Consider the following 21,523-nt stretch of genomic DNA (forward strand, 5'->3'; position numbering starts at 1 on the left):
CGGAGAAAAAAGTCTGGAAGAAACACTGTGATCTATTACGTCCTATTGGCATAAACAGTTCTAACATGTCCGCCAGCATACATAAATCATGATAGGAGCCAATTTAACAGAAACAACTAATTAATGAATTAAACGTATAGGCCTACAATATTTTTCTGTCATTTTAATAAAACATGAATGAAGGTTGTCTGCCCTGTAGATCTGCTGTAGTTCAAACCTTAGACAAACACACTCTCTCTACGTTTTCGACACCAGCCCTCCTTTAAGAGTTAATGACTGGTGAAAGATTCCTAAGATACCGCTAGAGGGTTAGTCGGTCACAAACAACCGGAAGTAACAGTATCAGGCAGCAAAGTGGACAAGACGGTGGGCGTGGCAAAGAAAAGCTGTGCGGCCACAGACTAGTGTGCGATTTTTTTATTGTAACTTCTATTTGGGATTTCAGTTGTTAGATTTGTAAGCAACACGTTTTTATTATTTTACCAAAATATTTATAAACTTAAATAACACACATATGTTTATATATACATATATATATATATATATATATATATATATATATATATATTATATATATATATATATATATATATATATATATATAAATATATGTATATATATATATATATATATATATATATATATATATATATATATATATATATATATATATATATATATATATTTAAATAATATATATATGCATGTATAAATGTACGTATATATATATATATATATATATATATATATATATATATATATATATATATATATATATATATATGTATATATATATATATATATATATATATATATATATATATATATATATATATATATATATATATATATATATATATATTTAAATAATATATATATGCATGTATAAATGTACGTATATATATATATATATATATATATATATATATATATATATATATATATATATATTTATATATATATATATATATATATATATATATATATATATATATATATATATATATATATATATATATATATGTGTGTGTGTGTGTGTGTGTGTGTCTTCATAATATGTATTTATTGTTGAGGCTATATGCGTGTTTATTTTCGTTTTGTTTGCCAAACTAAGCAACACGGTGCTAGTGTGTGGCTGGTTGTACACTGGCTGTACAGGTAACAACAAGGTGTCTACGTGTTTCTGACACATTGAAATAACTACACAACTCCACACAAAACCTACGTACACTCGAGTCTTGTACAGCTGTACCTTCACACCCACGATCAACAGCTTAGCTGCATTAGCACGATAACAAAACAATGGGGACGTGTGCAATTTACTTTGTGGGAAATTAAACTGGGACTCGTGACATGATATTATGTCCAGTTATTTCTTTTTAACTAATTTAATTAAAACATATCTATCATATATCTCATTGTTGCCATCATTATATTGATTTTTTCTTCAGCGTAAATGTAAGTGTGCGTGTACATGTACGCGTACGTGTACGAGTGTATTTGTGGCTATTACTATTCCGTAAGAAACAAGCTCTGCATATTTCCATTTCTTTTACCAAAGTGTCCCAGAAACCTAGAGCACATCTGCCCTATTTTTTATTCATTTACTGTTTACGTAAAAGCAGTATCTCCAGTCAACAAGTTATGGTCTGTTAACTGTCATGCGTGACTGCTGTTCATTTGAAAGCAGTTTGATCAGAGTTGATAGTTACCTTTAGGACTGGTAATATACATAGATTCAGAATTTAAAAAACAAATATAGTAATAGAGATCTTCTTAATAATGTTTAAAAGCACTAGCAATACTTTTTTGTGTTAAGGAAAAGAATATGTCATGTTAAAGTTAAAGAAAAAAGTGTATTTCTAAACACCGTTACTGCTGGGGTTTTAGAATGAAATTTATGGTACATTTAGTGTGCTGGGGTGTTAGTTATAGAATTTGTCTGTAATGAGGAAAGTGGCGGAGTTAGACAGTCAGGTGGGCGTGGCAGATATACTTGTGTGTAAAAGTTGATGGTAGAGTCAGTCATTATGTAGTCTGGAGTTGAATGTGTGAGACATAGACAAACTGAGCTCTTCACAGTAAGTTAAAGCCACATTTTATTTTTAACATCTCGATCATAACACTGACCCAAGTTAAGCTTGTTAATATAAATATTACGATAACCATAATTTTCACACAAGCTTTAATATTAACTTGTTTTAATAACACGTCTTCCAGCTAACGAGTATCTACCGATAAATATTTAACCATTTAATTTTTAACACAGTTGTTAATTATTTATTTCAGGCAGTACAGGTAAAATTGGATGACCGGAATGCTTGTTTTGTTGTTTGTGACGGTTGGCCTCGTTCACTGGGGTCGAGGACAACCCGGCAATACGGATGTGGAGGATTTCCTAACACGGTATAACGACGAAGCTCAAAAAGTGTATTTTGCTGACGTGTCCGCTGAATGGAACTTCAACACCAACATAACAGATTACAATCAAGAGAAGATGGTAAGTCACACGAAACTTCAACACCAACATAACAGATTACAATCAAGAGAAGATGGTAAGTCGCACGAAACTTCAACACCAACATAACAGATTACAATCAAGAGAAGATGGTAAGTCGCACGAAACTTAGTCACCAACATAACAGATTACAATCAAGAGAAGATGATAAGTCGCACGAAACTTCAACACCAACATAACAGATTACAATCAAGAGAAGATGGTAAGTCGCACGAAACTTCAACACCAACATAACAGATTACAATCAAGAGAAGATGATAAGTCACACGAAACTTCAACACCAACATAAAAGTTTATAAGAACTATTTAAAATTAGCGGTAATTCCCCTGTTACAACCACTACGCACACGCAAATCATGCATGTTAGGTTCGCTTTAAAAATAACCAACAGTGTTTCATTCAGATAAGTATAGCTATACAAACACACATAGACCCACACAGACACAGACAAACAGACACACAGACACACACAGACACACACATATATATATAAATAAATAAATAATATATATATATATATATATATATATATATATATATATATATATATATATATGTATATATATGATCATATTTGCTATTTTAGGATCCAAAAGAAACAGAACAGTGATAACAGTTTATACTTAAGAACCGATTGTAATGTTTGTGCTTAATTACATTTTTAATATTCTTGATTTCTTCTAGCTGGAGCAGAAACTTCTAACGGCTAAATTTTCCCAGGAAGCCTATAATAACGCGTCACAGTTTAACCTGACCAACATGACTCCCATTCAAAGACGCCAGTTTATCAAAATTATGGACATTGGTACCTCAGCACAAAGAAATCAGACAAAACTGGCTAGGGTAAGTTTGTGAAATTATGGATTTATAATCATCCTAAAGTTCTCAAACAGCTTATTTTCTTATACTCACAGAACTTTAACAAATAGTTTAATGCGTGCTTATTTTCTTACAGCTACAAAAAGTTTTGAGTGACATGGAATCTATTTATAGTACCGCAACTGTGTGTGTGAAACCTGAAAAATGCGTCCACCTTGATCCAGGTGGGGTTTTAGAATATTTGCTAATAACTGGTACAACATTTACTCCTGCTTCCCTACCCATAGATACATTCGACCAAATCTATAACCTCTCTTCAGTAAATATGTATCTCACACAATAGCGTAGCGAGGGTGGGGGGGGGGGGGGCAGGGGGGGGACATATGTCCCCGGGCGCCGACCTTAGGGGGCGCCAAAATGGGTTGGAAAAATAAATTGAAAGGTTGAGGGGGGTGCAAATAGAAAGTTTGGGGGGGGGGGTGCAAATCGAAATCTCAAGGGGGGTGGGGTGCAAATCGAAAAGTTTGTCCCCGGGCGCCGGGAAGGGTCGCTACACCATACAAGAAACTACCCACTTGCATGTTAAAGTCACCCATCTCTTCACCACATGATACATTACAGATAGCTTACACTGCACATTTACAGCAACACTACACTGCAAGAGGATTACTATGCCGTATATAATAATCCTAAGCAATCTAATAATTCAATTCTATTTGTTGAATTTGACACCCTACAATAAAAAAAGAATTAGCATTCCTAATACTGAAGTAATCCTTATTTCATGTATCCCACATGTATGCGAGTTAAGTGAACAAATGAAAGGCATGTTACACAATGTCTAGGTATTATCAAATTATCGAACTGATAATGCTACTAAATATGAGCTATATATACATATACATATACATATATATATATATATATATATATATATATATATATATATATATATATATATATATATATATATATATATATATGTATATGATTAAGGAAAATTAGTTCTTTACTCATCTCAGTAACAATTAAAATTGTAAAATATTACTTGTTTTAAAATTTCATCTTCTTAGAACTATCTGAGATTTTGGCTTCGTCGAGAGATTACAATGAGCTGTTGATCGCATGGCAGGGATGGAGGGACGTTTCTGGTGCTAAGATGAAAGACTTGTTTTCGGAATACGTGGCACTGAGTAACGAGGCAGTAAAATATCTAGGTAGGATTAAGAATCTAAAAGGAAAATAAATTATTACATTTCTGTACCATAACATTACTGTTCAACGAATGGGATTTCTACTTTAATAAATGTTTCAACAAAAAATTATCTCCTTACAGGTCACGCGGACACTGGCGCCTACTGGAGATCCTGGTATGATGACGCTAGTTTCAAGGACGATGTTCGAGCTTTGTTCGATCAGGTCCGGCCACTGTACGAACACCTGCACGCTTATGCTAGACGTAAACTTAAGGCGATCTACGGGGAGGACAAGTTTCCTGCTTCAGGACACATCCCAGCACATCTGCTAGGTAAGGTCAAGGCACTTTACTATGGTGGCGGCCGGGATATCACAGCAGACACAACTACTAGGTAAGGGCACGACACTTTACTGTGGTGGTGGGAGGGGGGGTGGAAGACAGCAAAATTGCAAAGTTAGGATACGACACTTATCATTTGGGGTAAGGGGATATCACAGTACAACTGCTAGGTAAGTGGACAACACTTAGGGACATGACGCAGCGCATTATACCTAACCTTTGGGGGGTGGGGATATCGCAGCACAAGTGCTAGGTAAGCGCAAGACACTAGGGGCTACGACACAGCACCACTGCTAGGTAAGGGTAAGAAACTTCCGTGAAAGGGGACATCCATACATCTCAGATAGATAGACGTTAGTAACTCGTTAGATGATGAAAAGTTAAGGCTTATCGCAGCATTCCTGTTTGGTATAGGATTGGCGGGATAACACATATGCAACACTTTTTCCATGCCCGTAACATTGAACCCTACTTCCTGCATTAAAGTGGCCTTTAAATTTATTTTGACAGTTTAAATATTATCATGCTGTTTTCGTTAAACTTTTAAAACCTATGTATAACTAACCAGGTAACATGTGGGCTCAGCAGTGGAATAATATCTATGATGTACTGGTACCTTTTAGTGACAAACCTACGTTGGATGTAACGGATGAAATGGTCAGACAGGTAAACGGCAGAGTTTATTGTACAGCTAAACCCACGTTGTTAACATTTTTAGCCAAGTACATTTATTATTTTTTAGTCAATAAATCAGTCAATTAATCACCCCTTAAACCCAGAGTTAGAACGAACACCACATTTAATTGTTTCATAATTTTCCGATAACGTTTTCGCCTTCGCCTTTGTTAATATTTTTATTTATTTTACATCTGGGATGTATTCATCACATGATCTTTTGGCTCTATAGAACTACACAGCTCTGAAGATATTCCAGACCGCTGATGATTTCTTCAGATCACTCGGCATGATTCCAATGCCCGAAGAGTTCTGGAACAAATCCCTCATAGAAAGACCTAAAGATGGCCGTGAGGTCGTATGCCACGCTTCTGCTTGGGATTTTTATAACGCTAAAGATTTTAGGTGAGTTTTAGTATTAACTTCTTATTTCGTTAGCCATTCTGATTTTAAAATATATCTCTGAGTAGGGATTATATAAAATATCATTTCAAATTTTAACGTCCAATTTTACTTCTGCATATATCTTTTTTAATTTCTTTCTTGGCAAACCGTTTTCCGGTGGATTTTTGTTCAAAGTCAGAGTGGTAAAAAAGCGCTGATCGCATAAAATTTCCACACGAAAAAAATGAATATTTTGTTGACACCACGCAAATTGAAAATTCGTGAGATTTGAGAAACATAAGCACGAATTAACACTAAAAGCACATGAACAACATGGACAATGTGATCAATTATTACCCGAACACAATATTTTAGAAAATCCCCCGGGGCGGAGAGGAGGGAGGCTGTAGTGCACTACTTAAAACTTTGGGCTGGGGGAGGGGGAACTTAAATTACCCGGATGTGGGACTGGTTAATTAAAGTAGCCTATACATTTTAAAAATAAATTATATATTTAAATAGGTGGGTGTTAAGGGGGTGGGACGCAATTCCTGAAGAGAAATTCTTGAGTTGAATTTACTTCCATAAGTTTGTAAATTTATTAATGTTTATCATCTAGAATCGCTTTATAAACTTCAATTTGTATTTAAAATCTTTAAGACAATTAGGGGTTTTATCTTCCTCGTAATGCAATAATATTTTTTTTTATCACTGCAAAACTTCCTGAACGATTGAGTAGTATAAAGATGTGCGCGACTGCTAAGCGGAACCATTTATTAACGGCGCACCACGAAATGGGACACAGTGAATACCATCTCCTATACAAACATTTACCCGTACAATTCAGGAGAGGGGCCAACCCCGGTGTGTTATTTGCCTTCGTGCATGTTTTTATTTGCATTACTGCTAATATTTTTTGAAAAGGATGAAACATCATTTCCTATTGCTTTACTGTTTTGTTCATGGTGTAAGGGGCGTGCTTTGATTACTTATTGTAATTACAAAAAAGGTAACTTTTTGTATGTAAATTATTGTTGTTACTGCTGATTAAATAAATATACATCGATGATTTATAACATCAATACACGGAAAGTAACCAATGTAATACCATATTACAGTGGCGTAGCGAGGTTGGGTGTCACCCGGTGCGGCACTTAATGGTGTCACCCCCTAGAGGCGTAGCGACCCTTCCCGGGGACAATTTTCGATTTGCACCGCCCTCAAACTTTCAATTTGCATCCCCCCTGTCAAGTTTTCGATTTGCACCCCCCCCCCTCAAACTTTCGATTTGCACCCCCTCCCTCAAGTTTTTCTCTATATATTTTGCTATTTTTTGCCTTGGTGTCATCCTCCTAAATGTTGTCACCCGGGGCGGTCCGCACTTCCCGCCCCCCCTCTCGCTACGCCTCTGCCATATTAGCTACTTACATTTTAAAGAAATTGTGCGTTCCTCCTTTGCATTTTTAACATTAAAATCCTTTTGTTTAAATCGCGAAGAGCATATAGATAGACGAAAAGTATAATAAACGCCGGCTAAAATTTATAATATGAAATCATATTTTAACCAAGTTTAAAATATTATTCTTGGAAATCGAAACACATCCTTATGGTTTATAAGAGTTAAGCATAATCTAACGGATGAAACGATTTAATGCATGCTTTTTTTGTGTCTAGAATTAAACAGTGTACAGTGATAAATGCCGAAGACTTGGAGGTTACCCATCACGAAATGGGACACATTCAGTACTTTCTACAGTACAAGAATCAGACAGTTGAATTCAGAGATGGTGCAAATCCCGGTGTGTTATTTCATCCTAATTTTGAATTTTGAATCAAAATTCTAACATTTCTGTAAAAAACATTCGTCTCTTATTGCAACCAGTATATCTTACGTATTTCGCAGCTAACATATTAATAGCTATAAAAAGAAAAGCTTATCTTAGATAATCCGCATAGTAAAGGGGATGTTGGCAGAAAATCTGTCAATCTATATCAATGTTAACTTATCCCTTTCTATATACTCAATCTTATTTTGCTAATATATGTCCTTTAGTTATTTTGCTTTATTACACAATTGTTTTTGCTTCATATATATCATTCATGTATTTTTTCATATAAAATCATACATCACTCTTCATTCAATTTGTATATTAATTGTTGTATAAAAATCTTCAACACAATAACTTATCGATTATGCAATACTCAGAATCATAAGAAAAATAGTCCCACCTGCTAAACGTTGGACTAATGATGGCCAAATGTGTGTATAGCCATCTCTAGATCAATCGTTTTTAGAAGTTTCTCTTTAGTCATCAGGCAGTTTGGGACGTTCTCTAATTAGTCCTCCAATCTCGTCTCCTGGTATAGAATCTTACAGTGCACAATGATTTACCAGGAAGATCTCCAAATAGCTCATCACGAGATGGGGCATATACAGTACAACTTGCAGGTGAAAGGGCTGCCTCACAAATTTAGAGAAGGGGCTAACCCCGGTTGGTTGAGCATGTCATTTCAGATCCTTAATAAAGGAATGTCTAAACGAACACAGAGCACCATTTATTTTAAATTTCCAAACTTTCACCATTGCGTTGTGTCTAGTATAAAAATATGTGGAAAAAAAAGATGAACAGTAACTTTAAGCATTTTATTATTATTATTTTTTTCATAATGCTTTTTAAGAGGACAAAGTTTTAAAATCTTTTCTCCTAAAAAAAGCTCATTACGTCTCTAAAAATGCTGTTTTCCATATATTTTTTTTTTGTATTTGAATGTTTTCTCAATAATCTTTACGTGTGCAGGAATTTGTATTCAGTAAGTATAAATACAACTATACTGCCTTTATAGTAGTGATACAACTCACTTAAAGCATCGTAATTGTTTTTAAAAGTAATTTTAAAACGAGTTGTTTGATCATATATTAATGTTAAACACTCACACATATTTTGTAAGACATGTTTGCACTATTCTTTTGCAAAATAATACACTTAACTTATCTAATAAAGATTAAAGTATAGTTATATACTAAAAATATTTAAATCCAATATCTACAGAAGTATTCAACATATTGTTTAAATTTATTTTTTCATAATCCTCAATCTAAAATTAATAAGTATGTTGAGGTTTTTAATTATTCTCTTTAAACATAATTGAAATTAAGTAAAATTTATATAAGTCCCTACATGGCTTTTCATGAAAACTTAAATTTTAAATTTTTGTAACTATTAGATTTTTATTAAATCTTTTCGTGTCCGTGTCGACGTGACTTTGCATGGTTTCAGTGTTTGTCCCCGCAGGTTTCCATGAGGCTGTAGGGGACACAATATCCCTGTCAGTCCAAACACAGGAGCACATGAAATCTATCAACTTGATTAAGGAGGTGGGCAGTGACATCAGTAAGTGGCATCATTAGAGGCGTAAGATTTTGAAAAATTTAGACGCCTCGCATTACTCGTTAGATTTCTTTTACTTTTTACTAAAAGAGCCTTTTCCATAATAATGAAGTAATATTAGAAGCAGGTAAAACCTCACTCTCGGCATTTTTTCACATCCCATGTATTGTTGAGAAAAATTGTCATTATCTTTATTTTGATAGAATGAGAACACAGAAATTTTGTGGCATCGATTCATTCTGTCCCGTCTTTAACGACTAACAATCTCCCTCTACCAGAATCCGACATCAACTTTCTACTGAACATGGCCCTACAAAAGATCGCTTTTCTACCGTTTGGTTATCTTATCGACCAGTGGAGGTGGGAGGTTTTTAGTGGTGACACGACTAAAGATAACTACAACAACCGATGGTGGGAGTACAGGTGAGCAGCGGGCTAAAACCAACGTAACATAAAAAACGTGTTCGTAATAGTTTAATAATAATTCAATAATAATGGATAAACATTATATATATATATATATATATATATATATGTATGTAAAATATGTTTATATTTCTTAAAGGTGTCGATACCAGGGTCTATCTCCACCAGTACCAAGAAACAGCTCACACTTTGACCCTGGTGCTAAATACCATATACCTGCCAGTGTACCCTATATAAGGTTTGTCGATTACGCTCACTATCAGTATAATATATACATATATATATATATATATATATATATATATATATATATATATATATATATATATATATATATATATATATATATATATATATATATATAAGATCAAACATGACAAAAGCCTAATTCAGATTCTCTCAGGTAACTTTTCGGGTGTGTGAGGGAGGGGGTAAGGTGTGCTAAACCTCAAGCATGCAGAATTGTTTCTTTCAGACTTTGTTTCTCCGGGGGTAGGGGGGGGGGGCACTTGAAATCTTCCCGAGGGCGGATTAAATTCTCCGGTGGAGGGGAGACAGGCACTGGTATATATTTTCGAAATGAATTCGTAAACAAATGCTTAAGGCATATACTTAAAATAAGATGGCCGGACAGAATATCAAACAAAGACCTGTGGCGAACTTTAAAGCAACAGCCAATAGAGACAGATATCAAGGCCCGTAAATGGGGATGGATCAGACACATATTAAGAAAAGAAAAAGAAAACATCGCAAAACACACTTTGGACTGGAATCCCCAGGGAAAAAGGAGGGTGGGCCGGCCAAGATAGACATGGAGAAGAACGGTTGAAGAAGAGGCGAAAACAGCTGGGCTCACATGGGCACAGATCAAGGGAGCAGTCCAAAACTGAGTCCGATGGAGATGTGTGGTTGCAGCCATTTGCTCCCCAGGGGCCACAAAGGAATGATGATGATATAAATTCAATTTCGTTCGAACGGTGATAGGATGGGGGGGGGGGGAGGAATCATTACCTGATATCTTTTGTTCGTAAGATCGTTTGTCCTTGAGATCTTTTGTCCTGGGAACGTTTGTCCTGAGATCATTTCTTATGGAACCATATATATAAATATATATATATATATATATATATATATATATATATATATATATATATATATATATATATATATATATATATATATATATATATATATGTATATATATATATATATATATATATGTATATATATAAGGCCCTTTATGATGGTATTCAATATGATTTTTAAAAATTTCTACAGGTATTTTGTTAGTTTCATTATACAGTTCCAGTTCCACAAAGCACTGTGTGACGTTTCTGGGTACACAGGTCCATTACACAGGTGTGATATTTACAACAACACTGATGCAGGTGCAAAACTAAGGTAAGATATTTAATTATTCCCATGTTGCAGAAATAAAAAAAATAGCCCATGGAATTTTCAATTATTTATTACGTTTCAGATTGTAATTGATTATGCTGATTCTTTAATTACACTATCATTGCATTCACAAAAGTATAGAAATTATATTCGATTAACCACTTTTAGTGTACAACTTCTGTTTTTAGTGAAATGTTGAGACTCGGGTCGTCAAAACCTTGGCCAGAAGCCATGCATGTTCTAACTGGCCAATACAAGATGGACGCCCAGCCTCTGATTGACTACTTTAAACCATTAATGGATTATTTGGTTAAAGAAAACGGCAACGACTACGGGTGGGATCCACACTGCCCTACACCAGATTCTTCAGGTCAAAACAATCATCAGATGGGACGCTTTGTTTTGAATTATTTTTTCATTTTGTTTGTGCCTATTATTTCTTTCAGTTTTATTTGGTTGCTTTAGAATGTTCTTTTACGTTATTTTTCTTTCCTCTTTTTTTTTTTTTGGATACGTTCGTTTTATACTTTTTTTTTTACCTTTTTTTTTATCAGAATACATTCTGACTGTACAGCCAATTACATTGTCTAGACATGACTGTACAGTTTTTTTACATATTCTGTCTAGATATAACTGTGAGTTTCTTTAATTTTTTTTTCAAATGACTGTGCAGTTTCTTACATTGACAATCTCGACATGACTTCACAGTTTCTAAAATTACCTTGACATGACTGTACAGTTTCTTACATGGTCTAGACATGACTATAAGAGTTTATTATTTTTCCGGTCTATACATGACTGTCTCGTACGGACTGCAGTAACTGAAATTGATCGTCTCGACTTGATGGTACATTTTCTTACATTGCTGTCTCGACATGACTGTACAGTTGCTTAAACTGTCTTGACATGACTGTGCACTTTCTTACATTGACTGTCTCGACATGACTGTACAGTTGCTTAAACTGTCTTGACATGACTGTACAGTTGATTAAACTGTCTTGACATGACTGTGCACTTTCTTTCATTGACTGTCTCGACATGACTGTGCAGTTACTTAAACTGTCTTGACATGACTGTACAGTTGCTTAAACTGTCTTGACATGACTGTACAGTTATTTACATTGACTGTTTCGAAATGACTGTACAGCTTCTTACATTGTTTAGACATGAAACGATTGTCCAACGTCTTGCAAAAACTGATTAGACACAACCAGTGAAATATTAGTTGGCAATGTTAATTTACATGGCTTCATTATCAGGACTATTATGATTTTATTTTTTGGTATTCTTGTTTGTTACTGAGGATAGGATTGTTCTTCCATTCCTTTTTAGTTTGGGTGCTTTCGGATTTTTGTTACCACCCTAATTCTGTTTTAGAACCAGTATATATATATATATGTATATATATATATATATATATATATATATATATATATATATATATATATATATATATATATATTTATAGCCTATGTAGAGTATGTAGTATGTAGTATATATATATATATATATATATATATATATATATATATATATATATATATATATATATATATATATTGGTGACTGTCTATGAACATGAAGGCAAACTATGCATTAAAATTCATTTAACAGATCTTACATATTATCGTTTAGTCGTACAAATATAAGGTAATTCTATTATTATATTAAAAATAAGTTCAATTAAACACTTTCAGAAGCATTACTGAATTCGCAGCATGTTATTTAGAGTTCTGTACTTAAACGGATAAAATGTAATGTATGATTTATTACTTAAGGTGGCTGTTAACAGTTCAACCAAAGAGAATTAAGGCTGAATACACAGATATTCCAATATTTGAAAATCATGGTCAATAAACCATATATTAAAATAAAATGTGTTGTTTGATTTTTTTAAGAATTGTTGGTATTAAATACATGTTATTTAGACGAAATAAATGAATCTTTTAAAATAATTCTTACTAAATTAATAATGTAACTGACAGCATCATATATATATATATATATATATATATATATATATATATATATATATATATATATATACATATACATATATATATATATGTGCAATTAATTATGATATATATATATCATCAAAATATGCATGCTTGCACTTGTACATGTTCATGTATGTCTGTCATTGTCTATGTTTATGTCTAGACTTTATTTCCATGTCTATGGCTAATTTTGGTGACCATGTTACTTATTGATTGCAGCACTACTAATTAGTTAACGCCAGTAGGGAACAGATGTTTCAGAGTTTACGTGAGACTTCGTCGGTTTGTTGATTACTTGGTCAACACCAGTCTTAATTATTTTACCTTACATTATGCTACTGAAAGATAAAACACAATTACACGAAAAATCACATATGTTGCTTCTGATAGTAAAAAGTACATTGGCAATGTAATCGCTCATTTATTCGAAGCTTTGTAGACTAAGAAGATAAGCGTTATGAAGTATCCATAAAGGGAAATAATACATTAATCATATTTCTATCAAAACATCGTATCATACCGCTGAGAAACAAACAAAAATGTAGTGATTTAAAAAAAAACCACTTGTTCTACTAAGCTACGTAAGTCACACAAGTCATGGTCACGTAAATTAAAGTTTATCTAATGGGGGCGAGGATCTCCTTCAAATAGTTGGAGCATCGCTTTAGAGTTGATTAATGCTGCATTGTCTGAAGCTGGAAGTTGCAAGGATATACCTGATCAAGAATGTAAAGAAGTTAAAACATTTTTTTCTTAAATAATATTTTAGAATTTTGTTTACACATCGCATTAGTTTTTAAAATCAATTAGATAAAGAAGAGTATTTATAAAACTATTATGGTTCGAGTTTGATTAATTATTAATTTGCATTTTTAAATATTGTGCTCAATTTTCAGAAAAAAACATATCAATCCTCTTTGCTTAATATAGCCGTTAAAATTTTCGTTCCTGTAGGGTTTGCCAAATAGCTCTCTAAAACTAGACTATAGTTTGTGGATTTTGTTCTCAAAGCAAAAACTGTATTTGAATTCCTGGCTCCTACACATGTAATCAGAATGCTTTGGCATTTTAAATCTTTACCCAGCCCATTCTATAAACCTCTTATACCGCCTAATTTTTTGCATTACGTTGTACCAACAGTGCACTTAGTATATACATGGTTTTGCTTGCAAATGTTGGGTTGAGGTAACTTGAACATTTTCATTATGAGGCATGACAAATACTGACCCAATAATCAAGATTAATGTAATAGTAGTTTAACCAAAACTTGGGCTTGATCGTAACTTTGTCGGCGACACCATTTATATAGTAGTTATATATATCTCCACTTCTTTACAGTTTACACTGGGTAAACATCATGATGGTGGTATTGATTCTGTCGATTGGCCTCATTCGCTGGGGCCAAGTGCAAACCAGCAATGTGGATGTAGAGGATTTTCTAAAGATCTTTAACGAAGAAGCTCAGAAAGTGTATTTTGCCGATGTGTCCGTGGAATGGAACTTTATTACCAACATAACAGTTTACAACCAGAATGCGATGGTATGTTAGGAAGAAATAAAATGGTAGAGAAATGGAAATATAAAGTTGATACTAAGGAGCCTCTGAGTTTGAGTTTGTTTCCAATTTCATTCCAGCGATTGTATCTTTTTATACTTACCTTAAACATTTTTGGGAGCAATCTAAAAACGAAGAATGAATATTGATTATATTAAATTTTGAATTTGCATTTTGTTCCATCTAGCTTGACCAGAAACTGAAAACCGCCAAATTCGCACAAGAGGCCTACAATAACGCGTCACAGTTTAACCTGACCAACACGACTCCCATTCAAAGACGCCAGCTTATCAAAATAATGGACATTGGTACATCAGCACAAAGAAATCAAACAAAACTGGCTAGGGTGAGTTTGTGAAAGACCATACAATTTCGCAACAAATGAAGAATTCAATACAATTGGTTAAATTTGTGTTACTATTATTACAGCTACAAAAAGTGATAAGCGATATGGAATCTATTTACAGCACCGCCACCTTGTGTTTGAAACCTGACAAATGTGTTCATCTTGACCCAGGTGGGATTAGAGTCAATTTTGCACTATAAAATAATGATGGTAGTTTTGAAATGTTCAACATTACTTAACACAAACTTAACTTGTTGTATAATGTTATTTAGGAAATTGATAGCGTTAAATACAAGCAATGATAGTTCAATGTGTAGGTAAAAATTAAAATATGATCTTTATTTCTTGTCTTGTGTTTCTCGGTTTGTTTTGTTCACAAATTCACAGCTAATACAATACACAATTAATGCATTTAAAATACTATTTTAACTTTAAATATTCGTAGGATAAATTCGTAGGATTCACTACGCTCTTAAAATAATTCCCATCAGGTTTCAAGCTAATATAAAACTTCAATAACATTTTTTGATTCTGTTATCAGATTTGATAATTTTTTCGAGTTAATTTTATTCTAATATAGATATAGAATATAAATTAGACTGTTTAAAGTAACATACTATTCATCTCTCTGTGGCCAAGATCGATGTTTGAAAATCGGGCTTTTTCGAAAAGTTACTCTTATAAATATTAAATTGTACAAGGGTACATTTCTATAATAAATGCTTACTAATATTAGCGGTTCGTTTCTTTAAAAAAATTCTTTTCAGAGCTTACAGAAATCATGGCTATGTCGACAAATTACAATGAACTTTTAAAAGCCTGGCAGGGATGGAGGGATGCTTCTGGTGCTAAGATGAAAGACCTGTTTTCGGAATACGTTGCACTTAGTAATGACGCCATAAAAAGTCTAGGTATGGAGTGCTAATATACTTATATTATAATATACTTATATACTATATTATGTTTTATTTGTATGGTATAATCTTCTTTAAATATGGCGTGGGTTTGGGCGTAGGCATAAGCTTACGATAATATGTTTACGGATACTTATGCTTACGCATTCACATTGTGGACGTGACATTACGTATTTATGGCTTGTACACAAAATGAAGAGCTTTTTACAAGCTTTTATTTAACTTGCTTCCTCTGTCGACAGTCTGTCCTCAGTCTGTCTAGATCGAAACGCCCTAGCGAAATTACACAAACTTCAAACTGACAGATACGGTTCATAGTTGGAACGTGGGTGAAGACATGAAGACAATGCATCGTGACATTAAATTTAACTTAATTATATGCCTAAATAATTTTTTATGACCAAATTAGTAGGCAGTTCTATCCACACGCGTCATCACGGCAAAAGCGCGTCATCACGTACAATATGCGCGCAATGGTTTTTAGTCATGTAACTCTATTGTCGGGTCAGCAGTCTAGTTCTTTACCACTAGACTACTCCATCCCCTAATACTTTATGTAATAAAAAGCTTGTAAAAAATTCTGTAAATATATATATCACTTTAAATAAAAACGTCGGCCGCCATAATAATAAGTATTTAAACAAGCGACCCACGCTTTTCTTTATAGTGATATAAATAGTAGTATTTAAAGAAAGTAATTTTTTTCATATTTAAAGTAACCGCAGATTTATTATATTTTATAAATGATTTTATATTTAATAAAAATTGTATTATTTTCTTCTTTTTAGTGCATTTATAAAAGCTTGTAATTATAAACGTTTTTATGTATTTATTATTCCGTTTATAATTTTTATAAAAGGTCACGCGGACACTGGCGCCTACTGGAGATCTTGGTATGATGACGCTAGTTTCAAGGACGATGTTCGAGCTTTGTTCGATCAGGTCCGGCCACTGTACGAACACCTGCACGCTTATGCTAGACGTAAACTTAAGGCGATCTACGGGGAGGACAAGTTTCCTGCTTCAGGACACATCCCAGCACATCTTCTAGGTAAGGGCACGGCACTTTACTATGGTGGGGGCCGGGATATCACAGCAGACACAACTACTAGGTAAGGGCACGGCACTTAACTTTGGATGTTGGGCATATCCCAGCTCCCTAGTATCGGCTAGTTATTTCTCGGAATGTATGGATGACATTACTAAAAGTAAATTAAGTTAATTAAAACGATTCTTTTGAATAATTATTTTAAATAAAAACAGAATACTGTGCTTTAACAAAATTCATTAGCATAAAGCTTTATATTAGAGGGCTGTCGTTTATATTTGTAGAGATTTTGTATCTATATATTTCCTGTTGCAGGTAATATGTGGGCACAGAAGTGGAATAATATTTATAATATACTTGTACCATTCCGTGACAAACCTACCATGGATGTAACCGATGAAATGATAAGGCAGGTGGGCATCATTGCTTACACAGCTAAGCAAAAACAATACATTGCACAGTTTAAACTATTTCAAAAAGATATTTCTGAGATGTAAACATGATATGTTTCGGACCAACAGAACTACACAGCTCTGAAGATATTCCAGACCGCTGACGATTTCTTCAGATCACTCGGCATGATTCCAGTGCCCGCAACGTTCTGGAACGAATCCCTCATAGAAAAACCTAAAGACGGCCGTGACGTTGTTTGCCATCCGTCTGCTTGGGATTTTTTCAACACTCAAGATTTTCGGTGAGTTTTTGTATTTGTATAGTCTATTTTGTATTATGGTAATGGCATCTGCACAAAAAAAGGCTCAAAATGAAGTATAATATTTTAAAATATGTTGCAGTGTTATTTTAGTTTGTAAATTTTGATTATTGTTTGTTTCTTTAGGAAAATAATACATATAATTACAGCAATTTATATATAATACATTGCAGATCAACACTGACATTTGAGATGCGGTATAACAAGCATTTAATTAGAATAAACATGTACAGCACAAAAAATAAAACTGTATTAAAGTATTATCAGTACTGGAGCTATATATTATTACTTTTGCGTTCTAACCGTGTTAGAATTAAAGCACGGCGATTAATTGAGGTTAATATTTTTAAGTGTGTTCTAAATTGATGAAATGCAGACCTGTTGTTGAGAAGAGTTAATATAGGGGTCATCCATAAATGACGTCACGCTTTTTTGACGATTTTTACCTCCCCCCCCCCTCCCCTCCGTCACACGTCGTCACAAAAAGCCAGAACCCCCCCCCCCCCCGCCTAAAATGACGTCACACCTCAACCTACAACCCCCTCCTCAAAATTGCAGTTGAATTTTTTTTAAACATCGATATTTTTCTAAAATCTTGTCTAAACTATTAAAATTTATTAAAACAGTTATCTAAAACGCGAAATAACTTCTAAAATTCGTTTTCTAACATTGCTTTTTTATAATGCAAAAGTGTGACGTCGCAACATCTGAACCCCCCCCCCCCCCCTCCACTCATCACACATCGTCACAAAATTACGGACCCCCCTCCCCCTTACGAGTGTGACGTCATTTATGGATGACCCCATAGGGAAATGTAACAAACACATCTAAAATTGAAATAGTTTGTTTAATTGGAGAAATCTTTTTAGAACTGTTTACCTATTAACCTGATTTTATGCCTAGAATCAAGCAGTGTACAGTGGTAAACCACGAAGACCTGGATGTTGCCCATCACGAAATGGGACACATTCAATACTATATGCAGTACAAGAATCAGCCCCATAAATTCAGAGCTGGCGCTAATCCAGGTAAGTGTTTCTTCAATCATTTTACTTAATTTGCAGTTGTAAATTCTATGTAATACCGCAAAGGCACAATTTAATGTGTTTACTTTTTAAAAGTAGATTTACGTATGACAGACAAAAATCAATTCTTCTTTAAAGTAGCAACATACAACATTGCAGGTTTTCATGAGGCGATTGGCGACACTATATCGTTGTCTGTTCAGACACAGGAACATATGAAGTCTATCAGTCTGATCACCAATTTAAGTAACGAAAATAGTAAGTAGGGAAATATCTGTTTCAGGAAACTCCTTTTTTTGCATAGAAGCAAGTAAAAAGTAATATATTCCCTCTACCAGAGTCCGACATCAACTTTCTACTGAACATGGCACTGCAGAAGATCGCTTTTCTACCGTTTGGTTATCTTATTGACCAGTGGAGGTGGGAGGTTTTTAGTGGGGAGACGACTAAAGACAACTACAACACCCGATGGTGGGAATACAGGTAACTTAGATTAGCTCATCAACAGATATGTGATGCGAGGCAAAGTTTCTTGGCTACATATCTGTCACATAAAGATATGCAGATCATGGTATAAGCATACATATTTTCATATGCATATATATATAAATATATATATATATAAATAAATAAATAAATAAATAAATAAATATATATATATATATATATATATATATATATATATATATATAAGGTGTCGATACCAGGGTGTGTCTCCACCAGTTCCAAGAAACAGCTCACACTTTGACCCTGGAGCCAAATATCATATACCTACCAATATTCCCTATATGCGGTATGTCGATTATTCTGAATTTTCGGCTAAACAATAAATAAATTTAATAATTAAACAAACAAACAAACAAAAAACAAACAAACAAATAAACAAACAAACAAACAAATATATTTACAGGTGTGTGTATGTATGTATATTATTATACATAAATAAATTAAAATTAAAATTTTCCTAGGTATTTTATTAGCTACGTTATACAGTTCCAGTTCCACAAAGCACTCTGTGACACTTCTGGTTACACAGGTCCATTACACAGGTGTGATATTTACAACAACACTGATGCAGGTGCAAAACTAAGGTAAAAACTCAAATAGTTATTCAAGTGCTAGGGTTCGGCGTGATCGAGTCGATAAAGCCTAGGGTCGCTAAACCGAAAAGTCTTGAGTTCAAACCCTCGGGCAGAAGAGGCTCGTTAGCTGTAGAGACAACTTCAAAATTAAATAACTGCTGCCTTGTAGTTTGTTCTTGTTTGGACAAAGGCTAATTCAAAAAGAAAAGCAGGATGAAATCTGAGCCAATGGCCTCAATGGCGCATAACCAGTTGAAACGTATACTTAATTGTATTGTAGAGGATCCCTTTGAACCCTAAATTTAAGAACGAAGTAAAAAAAAGAAGAATCAAGTGTGAATTGTAATAAAATAATGGCGTGGTACTGGTAGTCATTTGATGTAAACAATACAAACTAGAACTGAGCCTGGTGTCAGGTTTTAGCCATAATGTTTCCCCCCCCCCCCCCCCTTTACAAACACCTTTACAACCCCTCTCCCCCTCCTTTTTTTTTTTTTACTAAAGTGAAATGTTGAGTCTCGGGTCGTCAAAACCTTGGCCAGAAGCCATGCATGTTCTAACTGGCCAATACAAGATGGACGCCCAGCCTCTGATTGACTACTTTAAACCATTAATGGATTATTTGGTTAAAGAAAACGGAAACGACTATGGATGGGATCCACACTGCCCTACTTTATCAAAAGATTCAACGCCACCACAGTTTTCAGGTCAAATAAGTAATCAAATGGGGAGCTATGTTTTGAATTTGATGCTTTCTTTTATTTGTTTTAGTTTTAATACGTTTTATTTTGCAAATTAGACGCTGCCCTATTTGTTTTATTTTGTGCTAAACCAGGTCTGATCAGAATTATGATCACGCAATCTATGATGCATTTATTTATCGATTTTTATTTCAGTCGGTTTAATCGATTACAAAGGAATAATTATGCATAATTATATAGTTTTAATATACTCATTATATTATGATATATGATATGAGATATGATAAAAAAAACAAATAATTATTCAGATATAAATTTTATTTAACTTATTGCATTTTTAAACCAAAAATAAAGATTGCTGTTTTTTTTTAATTTGCATTTCTAAATATGTAGCGTTTTCAGTTGGATGTATGTTTTATTTTTGTAATAAAAGTATCGTTTATTAAAAAGTATGTTCTACAAATATAAATGCTATATTAAAATAGTGGCTTCAAAATTGATTAAATATTTAGGTTGCTGCTTATTGTTACTTAAATTATATAAATTCAAAAATTATCCTATAACAAACTGTTCTATGGATTTCCACGGACAAGTGTAAAAATAATATATATATATATATATATATATATATATATATATATATATATATATATATATATATATATATATATATATGTACACAAAAACCATGCTCGTAACTGCTGCGACAACGCTGCACATAACTGTTGCAACAGTCCTGCACGTAACTGCTACCACAAATCATTCACGTAACTACTGCCACACTTCATGCACTTATCTGACTCCCCCTCTCCTGTACTAAACTACTGCAACCAATGGACTGAATTGCTAAACTTCTCACAATCATGATACTATTACCATCTTTCCACTTAGGATTCTTTAAATAACACAAAAATCAGTAGTTAATTTAAAAATGTAAAGATCTAAAATGCAAGACAAATAATTTAGTCAAGAGAATTTTTTTACTGTAGGCTAT

General features: G+C 33.5%; 1 protein-coding gene across 1 annotated transcript; it reads left to right on the plus strand.

Annotated features, from left to right (window-relative positions):
• Positions 1 to 219: 219 nt before the first annotated feature.
• Positions 220 to 20,696, plus strand: LOC131930914 (angiotensin-converting enzyme). Its single transcript, XM_059287575.1, has 27 exons — positions 220 to 456; positions 2,290 to 2,500; positions 3,203 to 3,361; positions 3,474 to 3,561; positions 4,411 to 4,554; positions 4,674 to 4,865; positions 5,443 to 5,540; positions 5,782 to 5,954; positions 7,608 to 7,732; positions 9,227 to 9,325; positions 9,601 to 9,745; positions 9,888 to 9,986; positions 11,027 to 11,149; positions 11,335 to 11,610; positions 14,485 to 14,686; positions 14,889 to 15,047; positions 15,131 to 15,218; positions 15,815 to 15,958; positions 16,821 to 17,012; positions 17,325 to 17,422; positions 17,531 to 17,703; positions 18,625 to 18,749; positions 18,906 to 19,004; positions 19,085 to 19,229; positions 19,441 to 19,539; positions 19,715 to 19,837; positions 20,333 to 20,696. Exons 2-27 carry the CDS (start codon positions 2,309 to 2,311, stop codon positions 20,625 to 20,627), a joined length of 3,855 nt encoding a protein of 1,284 aa, XP_059143558.1. The 5' UTR covers positions 220 to 456; positions 2,290 to 2,308; the 3' UTR covers positions 20,628 to 20,696.
• Positions 20,697 to 21,523: the final 827 nt, after the last annotated feature.

Source organism: Physella acuta, unplaced genomic scaffold, assembly GCF_028476545.2.
Source record: "Physella acuta isolate Inbredline_101_S28 unplaced genomic scaffold, ASM2847654v3 ptg001865l, whole genome shotgun sequence".
Lineage (NCBI taxonomy): Eukaryota > Metazoa > Mollusca > Gastropoda > Physidae > Physella > Physella acuta.

What these genes read in the sequence shown, in the direction of transcription:
- LOC131930914 (XM_059287575.1), top strand. Translation starts at nt 2,309, where the DNA reads ATGACCGGAATGCTTGTTTTGTTGTTTGTGACGGTTGGCCTCGTTCAC. An exon ending in AACCGATGGTGGGAGTACAG is followed by an intron (nt 9,746 to 9,887) that starts GTGAGCAGCGGG and finishes TATTTCTTAAAG; the next exon opens with GTGTCGATACCAGGGTCTAT. An exon ending in CATCCCAGCACATCTTCTAG is followed by an intron (nt 17,013 to 17,324) that starts GTAAGGGCACGG and finishes TTCCTGTTGCAG; the next exon opens with GTAATATGTGGGCACAGAAG.